At 38.4% G+C, this 13432-nt stretch overlaps 1 protein-coding gene across 3 annotated transcripts in view; it reads left to right on the top strand.

Moving 5' to 3' along the window:
- The window catches only part of grik2 (glutamate receptor, ionotropic, kainate 2), a 303200-nt gene that overhangs the window by 263206 nt on the left and 26562 nt on the right, over window positions 1-13432 (top strand). For 2 of the 3 annotated variants that reach the window (XM_055023183.1, XM_055023182.1), the window contains one exon: window positions 11831-12081. In XM_055023183.1, the coding sequence (XP_054879158.1) occupies window positions 11831-12081 (251 nt within the window). Of the gene's footprint in view, window positions 1-11830; window positions 12082-12346; window positions 12375-13432 lie in introns of all 3 variants that reach the window. The other variant, XM_055023180.1, reaches the window with a different exon arrangement.

Here is a 13432-nt window from a genome sequence, read left to right as displayed (position 1 = left end):
TGAGTATCTTATTGGTTGCTCCTCTCTTTAGTTGTTTGGACTTTTTTGGTCAATTCCTCCTGACACAACTGATGTATATACGTATGTGTGATTCAGGTTTGTAGACCACCTTGCTCACATGCATCTTTAAGCTTTGCCCATAAAGGCATCTCAATCGGGGCATTATATTGTCCCATTTGAAATATTGACTCGGTTGTCCTTACGTCACTTTGTCAATAATTTGGCAGTTATTGTTTGTTTGAAATATTTTAGAGTTGAGATGGGGTTTTTTTCAGGTTTGCAAAGTTTTTCAATCATATTGGTCATTATGAAACACAAATTTTTATTTTCTGTTTTCTAGTGTACTTTCAGTTAACACATCACCTGGCCACAGTCATTATGAGTTGTTCTGTTCCTAATTATGTCACAATCGAAAATGATTGGTTCTGCAATTGCAGGTATCACTATTATGTGTCCTTTCATGACCTAAGATAAGACAAATAATCTGTGAAAAAAATTAAGCTCCTTTTCCTTTGCCTTATGAAATTTCTGTTATCTACACCAAATACACTGTGTCACATCCGTAAGGCAGCCTGAAGGTATGACGTGGAATGTAACAAATAATCCAAAAATAATCCAAGAAGAATCTTGAGGCTGAAAGGAAAAACCTGGGAGAGACTATGACCCTCATAGCTTCATAAACAAGGTCCCCCTCAGTTGCAAACCTGCAACAAAGGAATTAATGGACACTCTTTCCCTTCAAAATACCAGCTTCCATCAAACCACCCCAAAACTACTGCCCAGTTGGTCAAGAGGCCCTAAGATTAGTTCCCCGCCTAGCTTTATACTCTGCTCATTGAGAGGCAGAGTGGAACTAGCTGCTCTTGCTTAAGCTGCAGAAGCTCAGCAGCAACTTGAAATGGGGAAACATACATGCAGTAACAACTGCGACCAGTCAAAAACAAGCAAACATAGCTAGGTAGCACCATAAATCACCCTTGTGTATGTGCTGCTCACATCCTCCCCGATACTCTCTGCTACACTAAAGGTGGTTCACCATAAGTGAATCTGGCATGAATGTTCAGGCTGGTCAGCATGACCACAATAATCAGTCGTTTTTCTGAACTGCTTAGTTCAGATTCTTTATTGTAAGGAACTGAAAGAAATGACACTAATTTATTTTTCCACATTTAGGAGCAGCAAGCAGTTCAGTAGACGCAAATGCCTTGTTGAGAACAGCTAGACTGGTCCGAGCTGATAGAGCAGCAATAGTAACTCAAATGGCGTAAAACTCAACTTCACGTTCATAACGACATCTATAAAGAAAGACTACGTAACTATCACTCAACACTAAAACATGCAAGGGAGGCTTTCTTTGCAGATGTCATAAACAAAAACATGAACAATGCTGGAGCTTTATTTGCAACAGTTGACAGGCTCACAAACCCTCCTATGACGTTACCACATGAATCCAATCTAATGCTGATGGAACAAGTTTTCCAGCTTCTTTTCAGAGAAAATTCAAAGAATCAGAGGATTAATCTGCACATCAACTCTAAAGCCAGAACCATTGCTGAACCCAAACAGAACAAATACATGAAAAATTACCCAATTTCAACTACTCATTATAAAACCCTAGCAGAAATTATAAGAAATTACAGGCCAATCTCAAACCTCAAAGTTATTGAAAAAACTGTGTAAACAATTAAATAGTTTCCTCATGATGACCAACTGCTTTGACACTTTCCAGTCTGGTTTTCGTGCTCACCACAGCACGGAGACTGGCCTAGTCAAAGTATTCAATGATATTCATATAAATACGGACTGTGGGAGAACCACAGTGCTGGTTCTGGTTCTGTTGGACCTCAGTGCAGCTTTTGACATATTATTGAATCGACTTGAAAGTTGGGTTGGACTCTCCGGTTCGGTGCTCGACTGGTTTTGAATCTTACATAAAGAACAGGGATTTCTTTGTTTCAATTGAAAACTTCTTATCAAAGAGGTCAAAGGTCACATGTGGGGTACCCCAAGGTTCAATCTTAGGACCCCTCTTATTTAATATTATATTCTCCCACTAGCTCAGGTTATAACAGGAAATAATATTAGCTTCCATATCTATGCGGATGACACACAGCTCTACATTACAATGTCACCAGGTGACCTTTGACCCCATCCAATCACTGAATAAATGTCTAGAACAGATAAATGTGTGGATGTGCCAAAACTTTTTCCAGTTGAACAGAAACAAAACTGAAGTCATTATTTTTGGACCTAAGGAGGAACGATCTAGAGGTATAGATCTATAGATCTAGAGCTATAGTTCTAGAGCTATAGATCTAGAATCAATGCACAGCTTCAGTTATTACAACTAAAAACTAGCGACCAACCCGAACCTGGGAGTAGTGATGACCTCTGACCTGAACCTTGCGAGCCACATAAAGACAGTTACAAAGTCGGCCTTCTATCACCTGAAGAACATCCAGGATTAGAGGACTAATGTCTCAGCCAGATCTAGAGAAACTCATTCATGCGTTTATCTTTAGTTGCATTGATTATTGTAACAGCGTCTTCACAGGCCTGTCCAACAAATCAAACCTCCAGCTGATCCAGAAGCTGCTGCTCCTGTTCTCACTAAAACCAGGAAGATAGAGACATAACAGCAGTTTTAAAGTCCCTCCACTGGCTCCCTGTAGCTCAAAGAATAGATTTTAAAATATGTTGTTAGTTTATAAATCACTGAACGGTTTAGCACCAAAATACATCAAAGATCTGCTGTTGTTGTATCAACCTTCCAGACCTCTCAGGTTCTGGTTCTGTTCTGCTCTGCATCCCCAGAACCAGAACCAAGAGAGGCGAAGCAGCTTTCAGGATCTATGCATCAAAACTTTGGAACAAACTTCCAGAAAACTGTAAAACAGCAGAAACCCTGACTTCTTTTAAATCGCAATTAAAAAACACACCTGTTTAGAATTGTTTTTGAAATGTAATATGGAACAATGTATTGTTTATTATATGTTGCATGACTTTGTGTTCGTGTTTATGATGTAAAGCACTTTGAAGTGCCTTGCTGAAATGTGCTACACAAATAAAATTTGATTGATTGATTGAAATAACCACTCATTATAACTGAGGTATGCAGAAGAGCATCTCTGAATGGACAGCACGTCAAACTTTGAGTCAGATGGTCTACAGCAGCAGAAGACCACACCGGGTGCCACTACAGTCAGCTAAACACAGGAAACTGAGGTTAAAATTAACACAGGCTCACCAAAATTGGACTACAGAAGACTGACTTGATTGAAATAAATAAAAAATACCCTCACCAAAGAACATGTTATCTGTGCTACACATTATGATATTGTTATGAAATTGGACAAATAATTATTTGATCCATGCGGCTTGCAGCCCAGTGTGGCTTTGCTGTGGATTTTTCTTCGACCACCAGGAGGCTCTTATTACAGGAAATGAATCATTGGAAGTCAAAATTGGAACTCAAAGAAGAAAGTACAAGCACATGCTATCAGCAAGCACAATGGAGAAATGTTTTTGAACTCATTCCCCTTCATCATGGAAACCACATGAAGAAGTTCATATGATGCAGCTTTTAAATTGAAGGCCAAAGATTTGGCAATACATGAGGGAAATAGAGCCGCTGCATGTAAGCTCAGCGTGAATGTATCTGTGGTTGGGCATTGGAGAAGCAGGGCTGCGTCCTTAATAGCAGATTTGTTACGGATGCAGCCCAGTGCAGCTTATATGTATACAGTTCCGTTTTGTTTTTGTTTTTAAACTTTGTGTGTGCCGCTTATATAGTGTGACGCACTCTATAGTTCGGAATGTGTTGGAATGTGCTACATGTGTTTTTTATTTTATTCAGAAAAAGGAACATTGGACAATCCCTCCATCTAGGAGAAATCCCTCCTAGACGGAGGGATTTCTGTTTAAATTTTGCTAAGAATATGTTGAAGAAATATGGTGCATTTTCTGCTACAGTCCACAAAAGAATTGTGAGATCAATGATGGTGATTCTGGCTTGATAAGGGAAGTGAGAATGGAGAGGAGTTTGTTTAATTGGCTTCTGTAAAGGATTTGCAGACTGTCTATGAGTTATCCTGCCCCTTTCCACTGGCATCTGAAATAGACTGCTGGCTCATAGAGGCAAACTCCATGAAATGACCAGATAGTAGTAATCTGTATGACTCTTATATTTAATTCTGAGTAAAGTTTTGAAGTCTTGTAGTGACTGTAGTCCCTACAAGGCTAGTACAGTCACATAAATGATTGGTTCTGCAATGAAAAATGTTGCCTGGTCTCAATTTTTGCTGTGACATTTAGATGGTAGGGTCAGAATTTGGCGTCATGTTATCAGGCCACTGTGCAGTGAGTGCTACATTGAAAGTGACTTGACTTTTCTCTATCAAATTCATTTTGTTACATCACAGCATTTCAGTGTAGAAGTTTTGGCGCTTTGGTCAGATTTTATCATATAACAAAGCAAAGTAGTGTAATTTAAAATAGTGAGTATCTTATTGAGAACGTGCCTAAATAATATTGTGGTGGAATTTGATCATAAAATGCTTTTATTTAATCAAAATTATATAGACATATCACAGTCACCTGACTTGGAAGCGGAAACGCTATGCAGTTATGATGAAGCCAAACTAGGGCATAATCACGACTGTTAATACCAGGTATGCCTCATTCAAGGCAGAAGCAGAATGTAGTGATGTGGCTGTCATGTACAACCAGAGCTTTGACCTGAGGAAACTAATCTGAGATGTTTTTACCAGCCACAGAAAACTTCCATTGGCGCTAACGCTACCCTTTTCTTCCATGGACATATGTGCGCCTACTGCTGGCGTGAGCACAAAGACATAAATATCATGGACATTAAAGTCATCTCTGTCGTGGCCTGCGCTTAGGGCAGAGTGCAGATGAAAAAGCTTGCTGACTGGTTGTTGACCAGTTGTTGCAGCATTGTGATATCTTGTGATTGCAAGAAACCTTTTCAGCAAAACAGGATTTAAGGAGGGGTGGCTATATTATGGAGAAAAAATCCTGGACTTTGTGATAAATGCCAATAGATTAGGTGTGACTTGGTGTATCACAGTACATGTGAAGCAGTATGACAAAGAATTTATTATTTTAAATGTCTATGCTCCATATGAATGTCATCATAACAGAGAAGAATATCTTAGTAAACTTGCTTACATTAGCTCTTTCATGCAAACTGAGAAGTCAAAAAGTATCTCTATGTTATGGGTTACATGAATGCAGACATCTCAGATAAAAACTCGCTGATGGCTAAACACCTGATTCATTTTTGTACAGATGCTAACTTAATATTGTCATAAAGAACTTTTGCCAGCTGCAAGCTAAACTCATATAAGTGAAGCCTGACATACTACTTCCTGGTTGGAGTATTGTATCTACAGCAGATGCTCATGCTGCTTTGGTACATATTAATATCTTGTACAATATATCCACTGTTGATCACATCCCTTTGAGGTGTCAAGTAGATATATGCTCATTTACAGTTGAGCATATATCCTCAACTGTAAATGGGAACAGTAATCAAAATCAGACACATATAGACATGTCTTCTTTATCTTCTGAACAAATAGCCCGTTACTATGCCCAAACTGATCAATTGTTGTGTAGCGTTAAAATACCAAGAGAGGCAGTTACTTGTACAGACTGTAACTGCTCTAATATTGGAAATAGACCAATATAACTGGATTATACTCTGACATTATTGAAGCGCTACTCGAAGCTAGCCTGCCTTATAATAAAAGTAATATTAAGATTAAAAAGAGACCAGGCTGTAACATATGTGTCTAAATACCACAGTGAAGCCTGTGAAGCTACTACTTCTTGGGCTCTAGCAGGTAAACCTAGGCAGGGCCCTATATTTGAACATAAAAAGCTGTCTAATGCAAAATATAAATATGCACTGTGCTTCACTAGACAGAATGAGCAACCATGAGGGCTGACTCTTTGGCAAAAAAAGCTCATAGATATTCCAGTGCACAACATGACTTGTTTTGCACTATGGAGTTAAAATGTCTGTGGAAAATGGCATAGAAGCACAGCTGGCAGATAAATACCTTTTGTCATGATAAGAACCCTTGCTGGACAGAACACCTGCTCTGGCAGGTGCCTGTTTTGCCTGTTCAATTTTAACTGTGTTCTGTGGTCCTTGGTTTTCACACTTCATGCTTTGCTTTGTTTCAAGGTCATATTCTGTGTTAGTGATAGCAAATTATTCATCTGACATGCTGGATTCTTGCAGCATGTCAGATGAATGCTGAGCTCACTAAATGCATTGAAAGCAGATAGCGGTGAAGTTTTTTTCACCATATAGGAGAAAAAAGTTAGGACAATTCCAAAGGCCCTTGACTGACACGGGGCCCCCCAAAAAAAGGAATTTTTATATAGCTATAGAAATAGAATAAAAAACATTCTGAGACCTTTGGGACCCTGTCAATAATAAAATTATAATTTTTTAAGTCTTTCTTTGGCTCAAGTAGCCTTTATTTGAAAACGCTCAGACAGGAAAATTGGTAAAGAGAGAGGGAAGACATGCAGTAAAGGCCACCAGGAAGTGAATCACACTTGCGACAGCCACGTCAAGGACTAAGGCCTCCTAATGTGATTTGCGCTTAACCCCTGCACCACCACAACACCCCCAATAATATAATTTTTGAAATTTCTTTTAGCTGTAAAAGTTAAATGTTACCCCTTCCAAAGCAAATATCCACATTTGAACTGAACAATCCTTGGATCTGCATGAAATGATTTGTTCACTTGACAGTGATAGTGTTCAGCAGTCATTTCAGCTAAGAAATATTACAAAGTTGGGTTTTGAAAAAAATAGAGAGGGAGACAGAGAAAAAGAAGCCAGACAAAAGACCACAGTCTTGATTTGTAACCCAGTTTTTCTCCAAGAGAGATGGGTTAACTGTTTGAGATTGTCAATCATTTAGCATATTTAGCTTAGCTTATATTTAAAATGCAGATATCTGCTGCCACTTTCCCTCCTGGCCTGTCCAATCTACTTCTTCAAAGGGACATTAAAGCTGCAGTATGTCACTTTTATTTTAATATAATGCTTTATATATTTGGTAATACTGTCACTATGTTATGACAGTATGGTTTGAGAGTTTATCTGGGAGAAAAAATGAAAAATCCTCTGCCTTCTCCTAGTACTTTTTTTTTCTGTCTCAAAAAAAAAAAAAAAAACCAAAGGCAGGAGGTGAGTCTCAACGCTGTCAATCACAATCTTGTATGGTGCCATTCCAACTGAAAAGGCAAAAAGGGGTTGAACCCAGTACTAGCAAGGTGTACCTAATAAAATGGCCGGTGAGTGTATCTGCAAGTCAGCTGGGGGCCTTGCAGTTTCTCCCGATTCCAGGATTAAACCTGATTTTAATTGACATATTGCTGATTTAGGCACTGGTGTAATGCCAAATTCATGGCTGAAGTAAAGCTCAGCTGAGCTCACAGTCATCAGAGAAAGTTTCAGTTGCTAGTTTTTCACTAAGGCTCAACTCTGCATTTGGTAGACAGCAGCTTCTGAGGACAACTGACTGTCAAAATGTGTGCTGCCTGTTTAACAGCATGTACACCATGTGCCAAGGGGACTCAGAATGCCTTATCCAGGCCATGGATGCAGAGAAGGCATTCAATAGTGGAACATTTGCAATATTTGGATTCTGTAGGATATTTATTTCACGGATAGAGTTATTATATGCCAGCCCTTAAGCAATGGTTATAACACATCACCTTTATTCTACATCATTCAAATGGCAGTCCTGGCAGATCCTCCAGGACCGCCGTCTTAGTCCCTGTCTTTTTGTAGTTGCAATTGAGCCATCAGATCTGGTGGTTGTATTGAGGGTGATACCAGAGGCTGCTTTTTGTTTCCAGGACAGAGACAACTATTTATTTTTCTTTAAAACTTATCATTTCATTTGGAAAACTCTCAGGGTACAAATTAAATTAAAGTGAGCACTTGCCATAAAATTTGGATAACATTGCTCTTGCAAATATTGTGGTACTTTTTCTACATATAGCTTTGATTACCTAGGTGTTTCTGTGACTAAGCTTTTTTCTGATTGAAAAAAAATACTTCTATGCATATGAATGTGGTTCCCAGGTATCTACACTTGTTCCATTTCCTCCCCATGTTTCTTTCAAAAGCCTATTTAAAAAAAAAAACTTGATTCTATTATATTAACATACATTTGGAATGGAAAGAAGCCACACTTGTGAAAAGATCATCTTCAGAAATCAAAACAAGATGGTGGAGTGGCCCTTCCAAATTATAGACACTATTACCGGGCAACTAATTTGTGATGTTTGTCATTCTGGACATTATAATCCTATTTGGGTTGTGACTCAATTTCTATCTTCAGTATTCGGAGCATCTGCACCTTTTTCCATAAACTGGACGATCACTATTCCAGTTCAGAATTTACTTACAATTTAGGAAATACTTTGGTCTTTGAAATATGAGACTTTCCAATACAATACCATCCGATGTTTTTTTCCCCTCATCGATGCCACTTTTAATATTTGGTTCAAAAAAGGCATGAGATCTAAGATCTTTTCATTGAAGATAAATTTGCCTCTTTTGCACAGCTGTCTTCTCAATTCAATCTCCCCACGTCTCATTTTTCAGGTACCTCCAAGCCAGGCATTATGTTTTAGGCCCCATCCCAGGGTTCCCAGATAAACCAGTTAACAGTATAACTGACAAATTGATATTTAATTCAACTAAGAAAGGATAGTTTTTGCCAATTTCTGCCATTTAGAGACTCAGCTCACATTTGCATCTCCCCCATCTCTGCAGTAAAATCAACTTGGGAGCAGAATTTATCTCAAATTGAGACAATCTGGATTAAAGTTTGGAGAGAATTCACTCCAATACAGTGTCCAATACACTTTTTAATTCAATTTAAAGTTATTCACTGGATGCACCTTCACAAATCCAAATTGGATAAGATTTATCCAGAAGTATAGGTGGAAATCTGAAGAAGCCTTTCTGATTCACTTGTTCTGATTTTGTCCTAAAATCCCCAAATTTTGGGGAGGTGTTTGTGAAGCCTTTTCTGCTGTTTAATTTAAAATAATACTGAAATACTTACAATTTCACCCTGTTGCTTTTGGGGGTTAGTCCTGATGGTTGGGGCCTATCAGTTGAGGGACAAAGTTATTGTTTTTTCAACCTTACTGGCACGCCACTTGATCCTTTTTAGGTGGACGGACACTGGCCCACCCTCAGTAACATACTGGATTAGGTGTATTATTCAATTTAAAACTAGAGAAAATCAGATGTGTAATGAGAGGTTCGTGAAATTTTACCAAATTTTGAAATCTTTTCTTTAATCAACCCTCAACACAGGTTCAGGAATAGACAGTTTCCAGTCATACTGTTTGATTTGGTTGTCATGAAATGACAACTGGTGGTGAGAATGGATGCGTAGGACCCAGGTAGAGGTGTGAAAAAGGTTGATTTTATTAAAGCTCTTACAGATTAACAGAAATCCAGGCATCACAGGTGAACTTAGAAGCAAGGAACTCAACACTGGAAGCTCTAGCAATGAAGACAAACAGCAATGACATCTTGACACATTGACAAGTGTAACCCGCAGTTAGTTAGGGACTTTTGTTTTTGCGGGCCCACTTCCTGTGTTGCCCCAAACTCTGTCAGCTTCTTTAAAGCCCCTCCTCCAGCTGCAGTTTGAACTTCTTCACCTGTTTCCACTGTGATTGTGGTTGCTGCTGGCAGCTTCCTCACAAATTCATCCACATCTTTGAACCTACTGATTGGATTGCCTGGTGAGTCTGTTATTTGATAGCAGCATTGCTTTTGCACGTGAAACTTCTGCTCAATTGCTCATTGGAGCATTGTTTTGCCAGAAATGATCATCAAATCAAATCAAAGCAAATTTTATTTGTATAGCACATTTCAGCAGCAAGGCATTTCAAAGAGCTTTACATCATAAACACAAAAACACAAAGTCATGCATCATGGAATAAACAATACATTGTTCCATATTACATTTCAAATAAAACTCTAATCAGGTGTCAGGGTTTCTGCTGTTTTACAGTTTTCTGATACAACAACAGCAGATCTTTGATGTATTGTGATGCTAAACCGTTCAGTGATTTATAAACTAACAACAGTATTTTAAAATCTATTCTTTGAGCTACAGGGAGCCAGTGGAGGGACTTTAAAACTGCTGTTATGTCTCTATCTTCCTGGTTTTAGTGAGAACAGGAGCAGCAGCTTCTGGATCAGCTGGAGGATTGATTTGTTGGACAAGACGCTCTTACAATAATCAATGCAAGAAAGATAAACGCATGGATGAGTTTCTCTAGATCTGGCTGAGACATTAGTCCTCTAATCCTGGAGATGTTCTTCAGGTGATAGAAGGCCGACTTTGTAACTGTCTTTATGTGGCTCTGAAGGTTCAAGTCCGAGTCCATCACGACTCCCAGGTTTTGGTCTGATCGCTAGTTTTTAGTTGTAATAACTGAAGCTGTGCATTGACTCTAGATCTATAGCTATAGATCTATAGTCTATAGATCATGACTTCAGTTTTGTTTTTGTTCAGCTGGAGAAAGTTTTGGCACATCCACACATTTATCTGTTCTAAACATTTATTCAGTGATTGGATGGGGTCAAAGGTCACCTGGTGACATCGTAATGCAGAGCTGAGTATCATCTGCATAGATATGGAAGCTAATATAATTTCCTGTTATAACCTGAGCTAGTGGGAGAATATAAATATTGAATAAGAGGGGTCCTAGGATTGAACCTTGGGGTACCCCACATGTGACCTTTGACCTCTTTGATGAGAAGAAATCCTTGTCCTTTATGTAAGATTCAAACCAGTCGAGCACCGAACCGGAGAGTCCAACCCAACTCTCCAGTCGATTCAGTCATATGTCAAAAGCTGCACTGAGGTCCAACAGAACCAGAACCAGCACTGTGGTTCTCCCACAGTCCGTATTTATATGGATATTTCACAACTCAGGCTCCTTAAAAGAACAATCTTCTGATGCTGAATTTGAGCCGCAGTTAGCTGTTTAATCCATAAGTGTTACACGAGGACCCAACGAGGAAACATAGACACAGCTAGGAATAATCAAGAGACAGGAACTAAATTGACTAGAAAACAAACAAACTTAAATCCTTCCACTGGTATTGTGTACATTGTTATGTGCTTTTTGCACAGCACCTAAAGGACCATGAGAACTGGGTCTGTTCATCACTGTGGGGTGTTTTTTTTTTCTCAATTATTTTTTAAATTATTTTCAGTAACTCTGGTATGTTAGCATATTTGTAATGAAAATCCCAAAATGAATATATTAAACATTAAATATAATTTAATGTAGCAATTTTATGTTGTATGCCACACAATACTGCAACTTGACTGAACATTTATTTGCCTTACCCGTTTCAACGTCCTTCTTTGTTACTAATGTTTGAGATAAACATTCCAATTTTTGTACATTCAGCTGTCTCTGTTTCCAGAACTTTTCTCTCTTCCTTTTCTGCACCAATCTTACTTTTCATCTTTTAAACACCACTGACTTAGAGCAAAAGACATGTTATGTCAGGGAAAATAAAGAAAAGCCCGTGCTGTGACTGCAAACTGGCACCTTAAAGAATTACTTATTAGCAGATGTAATTCAAATGTAACTGAGTAAAGTATTTTACTCAAAATGCAGAGCTGTTTTACTGTGAACATTAGTACTGGCATCTCTCTGGGTGATACAATAATGTTAAGAAAAAGACGGCAACATTGCTTGTTAATGTTTTTGTGTTTTGTGCCTTCAGGATCTCCATACAGAGATAAGATCACTATTGCCATTCTGCAACTTCAGGAAGAAGGGAAACTGCACATGATGAAGGAGAAATGGTGGCGAGGAAATGGTTGTCCAGAGGAGGAGAGTAAGGAGGCCAGCGCCCTTGGTGTGCAGAACATCGGTGGGATCTTCATTGTCCTGGCAGCTGGACTTGTTCTCTCTGTGTTTGTGGCTGTTGGAGAGTTCCTGTACAAGTCCAAACAGAATGCACAGCTGGAAAAGGTAAAGAATTCATGTGATATTTTCTCTGAAGAATATTAACCAATGAAAGCAGAATTTCTTGCAGTAACCACATATGCCATGTATGGCAGCCGTGAGGCAAATACAAGCTATTATGAATCAACCTGTAGTAATTAAGCTTTTATTAGAAGTATGGCATTTGAATAGGGTTATTGATTTGAAAATAGATGGAACTTCACACAGTAATAAGAGTGCTATATCATAACCCATAAGATAAGAATTGGTGTCTTTGCATTTATTCACTTAGGCCCAATGGCGACAACGAGATAAGAAACGTGAGGAATTCTGCTGTCACCATGGACCCAAGCTAGACTTTAACCACCATCTCAAATGACCACAAGGGAACTTCAGAAACGATTTGCTTTTATTTGAGTCTAAAATCTAAAACATCTCTTTTTTTTTTGTTGGTTTTAAGATTATTCTTTTGTTTTAATATAAAAAATTTTTCTTACAATTGCGAAGGAATGGGATTACTATAGCAGTTTAATAAAATGTTTGAAGTACTTGAACTAAAACACAATTGGATGAAATGCACATCTGTTCAAGACTTGCTCCACTGCATGACATGTCTTCAACAGCCAAATCCAAACTTCTCACTCTGAGCTGCTTCTGTTCTGTAACCAACCCGACTTCATGCCTTTTGCTTTAAAGGTGATGGATGCAGTGACAGAAGAATGTGATATTTAACTTTCCACTGAGCTGTCTGCCAGTCATTAGTTGCTAATTCAATGGCCTGCAAGTTCAGAAAAAGATGCATGGAACAAACCCTGAGATGCTGAAATATTAAATAATGATTTAACATACTGCATGTAAAGTAATAATACCTGCATATCAGTCCCACAGTCATCCATAGACTCTGAAGACAATCTTCACAATTTCTTTATCTTATGTATTCCACTTCAGCCTAATGCTAATATTGCAGTTAGAAAGGAAGTCAAAATATTGATTTACAATCTATTTCATTCAGCTATGAGTTGATGCTGCAGCCTTTTTTATTTAGCATGCAGAGGGAATAGCTGAAGATGAATTTCTGATTAAAACAAATATTTGCCTTTCTTCTGACAATAGCTGCAAACATTGAAAATCAGTTTAAAACAACACAGTTTGTCAAAACTCTACATTCACAATCAACACATGCAGTGAACTTGATAATCTCACCGCTATGTCCACTAAACTCTTCTGTCCTAATTGTGACATGAAGTGTGTTGTGCCTTCATGGCTCAGTCCTGCTATATTTTTCTGGAAGCCATGTTTCCTGAGGTTTTAATATAATAGTCAAAGTTTCTCTACATTGAGAGTGCTGTTTCATTGCTAAGGAGAATTCTTTCCTCGT

Source organism: Poeciliopsis prolifica, unplaced genomic scaffold (genome assembly GCF_027474105.1).
Source record: "Poeciliopsis prolifica strain line A6 unplaced genomic scaffold, Auburn_PproV2 SCAFFOLD096, whole genome shotgun sequence".
In the NCBI taxonomy this organism is placed as follows: Eukaryota; Metazoa; Chordata; class Actinopteri; order Cyprinodontiformes; family Poeciliidae; genus Poeciliopsis; species Poeciliopsis prolifica.
This window is presented reverse-complemented; position numbering and strand designations above follow the sequence as displayed.